This window comes from Misgurnus anguillicaudatus, chromosome 21 (assembly GCF_027580225.2).
Source record: "Misgurnus anguillicaudatus chromosome 21, ASM2758022v2, whole genome shotgun sequence".
Lineage (NCBI taxonomy): Eukaryota > Metazoa > Chordata > Actinopteri > Cypriniformes > Cobitidae > Misgurnus > Misgurnus anguillicaudatus.
In genome coordinates this window covers 28,504,023-28,512,465 of record NC_073357.2, presented here as the reverse complement: position 1 = coordinate 28,512,465, position 8,443 = coordinate 28,504,023, and the positions used below count along the sequence as shown (strand labels likewise).

Below are 8,443 nucleotides of genomic sequence, written 5' to 3'. Positions count from 1 at the left end.
TGCTTAAAGGGGACATTTCACAAGACTTTTTAAAGATGTAAAATAAATATTCGGTGTCTCCAGAGTACGTATGTGAAGTTTTTAGCTCAAAATATCATATAGATAATTTATTATAGCATATTAAAATTGCCACTTTGAAGGTGTGAGCAAAAATGTGCCATTTTGTGTCCTTTAAAATGCAAATAAGACGATCTCTGCACTAAATAGCAGTGCTGTGGTTGGATAGTGCAAATTAAGGGGCGGTATTATCCCCTTCTGACATCACAGGGGGAGCCAAATTTCAATTACCTATTTTTTCACATTGCAGAGAATGATTTACTAAAACTAAGTTATGGATTGACCTTTATCACATTTTCTAGGTTGATAGAAGCACTGGGGGCCCAATTATAGCACTTAAGCATGGAAAAAGTCATATTTTCATGATATGTCCCCTTTAAAATTAGTACTGAAGGAAATAAAAAAACTACAATGCTTCATGATACCATAGAAGAACCTTTTCTGTCTAAATGGTTCCCTAAAGCAAGGGTTTTCAAAGGGGGGCCGCGAGATGATGCCAGGGGGGCCCCAGTTTTATGACATTTTATAAAATACATTCATTTATCATAAATTCTGCGTAATTAAACCTAAAAAATTATAAGCCAACTAACCAACAGCACTACTAGGTACAATTTTATATGTTTTGTTTAATTAAAATATTACATTTTTTTTGTCATAAATTTTCTTTCGGGGGCCGCGAAAAAATGCACTGTACACAAGGGGGGCCGCATGCTGAAAAAGTTTGGGAACCACTGCCCTAAAGCACCTTTAACATCTGAATGACCTTTATGTTTCACAAAAGGTTCTTTAAGGTAAAAAAAATCAGATTCTTTCCTTTAGCCATGTTTTGCTGGATTTCATTGTCTTCTTAATTGTTGCTCTTTTCCATGCACCTTGTAAGTAGGTGAAGTTGCAAATTCATGCCCATGTGGATAAAGTAACAATAAACAATGAGTATTCTTTCAACTGGTAGCTTGCATTTATTTATTTAATTTTATTAGTGAGAAGTAGCTTTAAAATCATCCTTTAAAAAGTGACATTGGTCTAGACATTCTACAAACCATGTGGGGTTTCCTCAGACCCAAATGAATAACATTCATCTGCTTAAAGGACATATCAGGCTCCATTCAGATCACAAAGCAAAATTTTATATTAAGATGCAGTGAGATTGCGCTACAAAAGTACAACATTCTGCATCTAAAATGCATGTGCAGCTTTCTAGTAAAGCACCCACTACAGGAAAGAAAATAAGCTTTAAACTATCCATGGCCGTGTCAAAAATAAGCCATTATATTCTTGACAGATCAAAGTCAATAAATGTACATTTATGAAACCAATATGTAACATATCAAACAATCCTACTGTAATGATTGTATCACAATAATCGTTACCACAAAATGCATGACTGGTGCTGGTTTCAAGCTATTGCTGATGCTTTATTTATTGAGGAAAATAACTCGAATGGCTCGTGCCACAGTGATTTCAGATCTGTTAATGTTTATCCAAACTCACAAAGTTGTCTTTACATAATATGCCAGTTTAAGCAAGTTCTTAATCACAGAGTACATTTATATTTTAACACAATGTCCTTTTTTGTAAAGCTTTATAAACAATGTTCATAATTCTGCTTGCAAAATCTTACAGAATGAATTTCAATGTTCAGGATTACAGATCTATACATGCCATTAAAAGGTTTCATCTATAAAAATCAGCATCTATCAAAATTGAACAATAGAAATAGATCTATTTGAGCATTTGCTTTAAATTTGGAAAATTTCACACAACATTATGCCAATAACTTCCTGCACTGTATAGACAGTGCTGGAAAAAAATTAATCTCAACTATAGGACTGCGGAGGAAACTAGCCTGAAAGCAAAACTATCTACTTAACATCCTCCTTTTTGACTTTACTGGACATAGACAGTCTCCTGAAATTAATGTGCACAATATTCATAGACAATTACATTATATACAACATTCTTTCTCCAGCTCTCATAAAAATAAACTCTGAATTCACAATAAAAGATGTCTTTGTGATTTTAACAATAAAAAACAAATAATAGCTGGGAAACTCATCTATTCACACGTTATAGACTACTTATGTTACTGGGTTAAGCAATGGTTAGTTGCATTTCTCCTTTATCATCTAAAAGATCTCCTGCAATGTTTCTAGGTCTCTGTCGAGATTTGTGGTTTTGTAGACCTACAAGAGGACAAGACCTTTAAACCCCCTACTAGAGGACAAATGAAAGTTAAAACCCAATGCAAGTATGCTCACTGACTTGACTTTTTGGGTGCTTTAAAGAAAGCAAACCTTTATTTAAGATATAGCCTTTTTGTCCTTCAATGGGAGCTCCACTTTGTTCACTGCAAAATATTGCATTCTTTGTACACAATGTAACAAGTTTAACCATAACATAATTTTTGCCACTGTTCAGTAGTAAACTATGCAGAATGTTGAAGAAAAGGCTTGTTCCTTGCAGAAGACTAAACAGTAAAACTTCTGGAAATCACGCTATAAATGAGACTTTAACATAACCATTAATATTGAAATATTTCTGGCAGTCCAATGGTTACATCAACAGTTGTAACAGTGAACTAAAACATGGAATGAGCAAGAACTGAACTTAGCTTAAATTACAAGCAGCATCTTAAATCATCACATTTTGGCAAATAGTTTGGCAGGCACAAATAATAAAGAATTACATTTTGTGTGGCACATATACAGAAATAACAGACATCTGGCATTCTGTTTCTGGCCTCTTGTTTTATCTACAAACTAATGTTCAACTGAAGACTTGTAGCAGTGTATACATATAACTCAACATGTGGTATATTGCAGATGCTAAAATGTACAATAAGAAAACAGACTTTCGTGTCCTAATGCACTCTGCCGACTACTTTTCCACTACAAATGCCACATCCTTAATTATTGGAGTATTGTGTGCACTACAAGCGCACAGAAGAGAGTTACTACAAATTTTTATGATATGTTTACATTTGACATAACTATAACATAAAAGCCGCTGAGCAAGTATGGATGGATTGGATTACAGGAATAAAATCAACACCAAACTCAAGTTCCCTATGGTGTTCGTGAACAGTGTATGTACTGTACAATGAAATAACATGGAACATATATATATCTTCATTACATAGCTAGTAGTGCCCACTTGATATATATAAGTGGGAATATAATAACAAGAAATAAACATAAAAATTCACCCCTGAATGGATGGATCTTTCGCCTATCCACAATCTTATACATTGATGTCTAGATAACTCATCGAAGGCCCCGTTTACACCTGGTATTAAGATGCATTTTGGTTGATCGGATCACAAGTGGATGATACTAAACGGGGTATAATAGGATTTTCAGAGGTAGTCGAAAACGCATTCGACCGGATTGCTTTTGTGGGGTCGCGCTCGTGGTCGAATGTGTTCGACCAGAAACAAAAAACGCCCACTCTCAGCCTATTGATCTAATGTGATGTACCGACCTCCAGTGTTGGGGAAAGTAACTTTTAAAAGTAATCCATTACAATATTAAGTTACTCCCAAAAAAGTAACTAATTGTGTTAGTTACTTTTCATGGAAAGTAATGCTTACGTTACTTTTTAGTTACTTTTTCTTGGCTGAGGCTTGATCTCTTTCAGGCCTTTCAGGTGTTTTTGACTACGCAGTCTCACAAGGTTTCGTGATATAGTCAGGTTTTTTTTATTCTTTTTTCGTGATATTATCACGAACCTCCGCGTTTTTGTGATCGTATAACGAATTCCTGTTTTCGTGTGACCACCACGCACTGGCCACTCAACTGCCCCTTCCCACCTCTAAACCATTGTCGCTTCAGTTTAGGGTTAGATTTGGTGCTTGCATTAGAATGTCACTTTATATATTGGTTTATACTATATTTTCTGATTTTTTTATATGTCGCCTGGCGTTAGGGTTAGAGTTGGGTTTGGGTAGGGATGTCATTTTATGTAAATCGAACCCTAAACCGAAGTGACAATGGTAAGAAAATAGGACAAAACAGTTGAGCAACCAACACGTGACAATCACACGAAAACAGGAACTCGCCATACTGTATACTATATACGATCACAAAAAACGCGGAAATTCGTGACAATATCACGAAAAACGAATTTAAAAAAATTACGTGACAATATAACGTAATTTCGCGAGACTGGGCTGTTTTTTTTTATGACTGAAAAGTTCTGCATTCAGAAATCAAACTCAAAGTGTCCCACACAGGCGTGTACGCATAGAGTGCATAATGTAAACAAAAAAAGTAACTTGCATTATTTTTTTTAAAAAAGTAACTCAAATATTAATGTGTACATTTAAAAAGTAATGCGTTACTTTACTTGTTACTTCAGAAAAGTAATATAACATAATAACATAAACTTGTAATGTGTTACCCCCAACACTGCCGAGCACAATGTTTTTCCATCTGTCCCGACTTCTAACGCAAACCCAGTGTCCTGTGTGGCCTTTAGGCTTTCATTGATAAAACTGAAGTGGTTGCTCTTCGCCTCTCATTTACGGGGCGTACATACCAAGGCCAGGCGGACACAGATAGATTTTCTTTAGATAAGCGCTTTGGTTGCTATACTTCTGCTTTGTTTTTTAGTCATTAAACGATGCGCCCGTTGGTTGTTGTGATATTTGTCCCACCCCTCCTCCATTGTGATTGGACGGCTGAGTAAGATGCGACATTGACGAGCTTAGCGTTTCACCCAAAGTTGAATATTTTTCAACTCGGCGCGGACAAAACATGCTAGCTGCTGGCGTTCCATTGGAAACATACGCTGGCCGCTGGGGTAAACGCTTTGGTTTGCATGCTACCTTACATTTCCATTTGCATTGTGTGAAGTTACGTAGGCTTATTTCACCAGTTGCTCTAAAATATATGAGAGCGTCCTTGCATTTACATGTACAAAACATTGTGCATCATATTTATTACCAACACAAGCAACGGCATTCTGACATAATATTAGCGCAGGTCAATTTAAACCCATAATTTATCCCACTCGTGTTCAAAAGAAAGCCCACAGACCACCCCCTCAAAGTAATCAGAAGCGGTGGAAAGTGGACAAAAGAGGCTGATTAAAACCACAGGTGTGAACGAACATGCGTCTCTCTCCTCCACTTGTGAGCCTATCAACCAATCGCATCTGAATACCAGGTGTAAATGTGGTCTAAATTCAGTTGCTTTGCTCAATATGTTTCTCTCCAACATACAAGCACAAGAGTGAAGAGGCTCATATGACCGGAGAAAAGGGTCAATGTAAGGACCATGTCGCACATGGCAAAGTGATGTAGCAGGAAAGCAAAAGAAAAAAGAAGAAAGGATAAAGGAAAGAGAGACAAAAGGCTTTGAAATATCAGTATGTGGCACCATTCCATCAGATGGGCCCAGTGGAGCAATGGTATGAGAGTACTGGCAGATTGACACCTTAAACCCCGTTCTTCTTCCTTTGCTTCCCGTTTCACTTCCTCTTTATGGTGTCATGATTATGTGTGTGTGTATATTAGAGGAGGGGGGTTAGCAGAAGTGGTCGTCCTCTTCATCTTTCATTCCCTTCAGCCTGAGCCTCGCAAAGTCCTCAAACACAAAGTCATCATCCTGGGAAATGTTACTGAAGACAAAAAGAGACAAGCGTTAAAGGTCACGTCGATGCGCAAAAGCAGGCATTTCATACTTTGAAAGCCTCACAAAGGCGACTGACTTTGTTTCAAACTCTATGAGGTTGGCATCCACAGGGACATCTGTCTCTGGCACAGCTGTGAAAGACAACAAACATTGGGCTATTATCTGGTTAAACTACACAAATGATTACAGCAGACGTGCAGAGAGAAAAGAGGATTTTTAAAATAACAGCATGCAACAACTTTTCAACTTTAATGTTCTTTTCCAAAGTTAAAACAACTGTGATATTAGCAAAGTCTTCACACAAGACAAGATATTTTATTATATTTATATATAAAAAAGTTTTTTTAGGGTAAAAAAAACCTAGAATAATATTATAAGCAGTAGATATGCACCAATATTGGCAAATAATCGTATCGGTCGATTAAAGCTAAATTTCCCGGCTATCAGCCCTATAGTTTTAAAACAGCAAATAGTCATGGCCGATATATCTTCTCAATGAAAAGAGAACAAGAAAATGCAACGATTTTAAGCTCTGTGCATAGAAAATTTAAAGAAACATCACTAGTTTAATGTTCAATATAAATGTTCATTATGTGAATGAATAATATTCTCAAAAACTAATATCTTTAGAATTTAGTTAATGCAATTTAATATAGACGGTTTCAGCAATAACAACATAAACAAATGGCTTTCGTGGAAACAAACATAACTGTTTGATAACTCTTCGCAAAGAATCAATAACAACAAAGTCCTTTTAGAGAAGATAATTTCTAATAATAAGCAAAATAAACAACAAGTAGATTACCATAGTTCACACTAGGTCTGGGTATTGAAAAGGGCCTCGCGATACGATACATATCACGGTGCATGTGCCACGATACAATGTACCGCGACACACTGCAATACGGTGCATGATGCGATACATTGCAAAACCTTTTCTTTTCTTTTATCAAAAATAATAACGCTTAATAAAAAAAAGCCAAAGTGCACTGCTTCCACAAGTCGGCTTTGAAAGCTTGCAGGCATTTTAAAAATTTCTGCCATTTTCTTACTCCCACTAAATTATAAGACATTGGCCAAATGGTGTATATGACAGACAACTGGACAGCAGCGGCGGAGGAGGACGTTTGGCGCACACAGAGGGATTTGATGGTTTTGTTCAGTTTTAAATATTGATACTAGAGATTGAAATATCGGTACACTATCGTGGAAAATTTTATCACGATAGTTAGCTATATCAATATTTTTGCAAAGCCCTAGTTAAAACCACAGCTAAAGCGTATCAAAAACTACACAGAGCGAACGTTACTGTGTAAAATGTGTACTATATAATATATACAATGTTAACTACAGACCTGCTGCCAAACCTCCCTTCTCCCCTCGTCTTTAGGAAACCAAAACATTTATTATTTTCAATGTGATATTTGTTTCAGGGTTCAGTTTAGACATTAGCCAGACCATTAAACAAACAAAGACTGGAAGTTAAGTTCTGTCAAGACGTGTAATCTCGACAACGCACAGGCATCCAATGAAACTGCTCTAAACCCACCATACCATCGGTATCGGTGGAAAATGTAATATCGGTGCATCTCTAATAAGCAGTTTTTTTTCTGTGTAATGTGTTCCTATTCAGTTTTATGTTTTCTTCAGTGCTTTATTTAGAAATAAAATTGAATTGGACTGAACTACTTCATGCAATAACAAATTGCAATACAACATATTGTACAGTACAATAGTCCTGACACATTACAATTGTACTTTTTTGAATGTTTAGAACAATTATATATTGATGATATTAGATACACATAAGATACAGACATATAATTAAAGTTGCAGTTACCTGACTGCGGTCTCGAATTTGGCTGTTCGGAGGGCTTAGGGTGCATCAGGACAAAAGGCAACTCCACAGACACATCGCTTAAAAGAGAAAAAGTGTTATTGTTAAATATGTTCTAAAGTCTGAGCTATTTCTACTTCAGTGGGCGCACTTACCCTCCACGAGACACCACTAGCTTGACTTTAACTCTGTAGGACACCAAAATTCCCAGAACCTCCTTATTAGAAACATCCTTCACTCTGTAAGCACAAAGAAACACATGCTGAAAACACACAGCGGGTGCATCCCAATTCAGGGTCTGGAACCTTTTAAGGCCACGGACTTTGAAGGCAAGGCTCGATATTTGAAGGCGGCAGCCCCTAAAGGCCACGAAGCGAACAGAAATGAGACAGCCTAGCCTAATGGGGGAATTGCGTCACTTGCTGCTCCCACCCACTAAGCAGGACACAAAAGCTGAGACCTATCACACTTTGAAAAATAAATATGGAGGCAGATTTTTAATTTTTTTATTTTAGAAAATATAACACATTGATGCAGATTAAACTATTCAACAGTATGTAAAATTCACCAACCTTAGAAATATTGACAATATTGCAGCTTTAATATTAATTCACATCACTAAAACATTATTTATAATAGTAAAACAGTCACAAGGACCTTTAATTTGCAAAATATACACTTTTATTTAACTACAGTTTTGAATGTTTATTTCAAAATACCCAGACATCACGCTGCGCATTGAATCTTGGGATAGGCAAGGCTGTGAAGGATACATCTATTGATCATTGGTTTCAGGCCACATTTGGAGGCTTGTATGTAAAGGAGCCTTCCATATGGGACAACCTTCGTCGCGGCCCGGTGATGTCATTTGCCTTCAAATACGGCCTTGGAAGGCCACAGCCCCTGAATTGGGATA

The 8,443-nt window shown here is 36.7% G+C and overlaps 1 protein-coding gene across 1 annotated transcript in view; it reads right to left on the bottom strand.

The window, feature by feature from the left end:
• Positions 1-1,451: 1,451 nt before the first annotated feature.
• The window catches only part of arrb2b (arrestin, beta 2b), a 54,307-nt gene continuing 47,315 nt past the window's right edge, over positions 1,452-8,443 (bottom strand). The window contains exons 12-15 of the mRNA XM_055200817.2: positions 7,683-7,766; positions 7,531-7,607; positions 5,767-5,821; positions 1,452-5,676 (exon numbers count right to left, since the gene is read on the bottom strand). Coding sequence (XP_055056792.1) covers positions 5,583-5,676; positions 5,767-5,821; positions 7,531-7,607; positions 7,683-7,766 — 310 coding nt within the window. The 3' untranslated portion in view covers positions 1,452-5,582. The remainder of the gene's footprint in view (positions 5,677-5,766; positions 5,822-7,530; positions 7,608-7,682; positions 7,767-8,443) is intronic.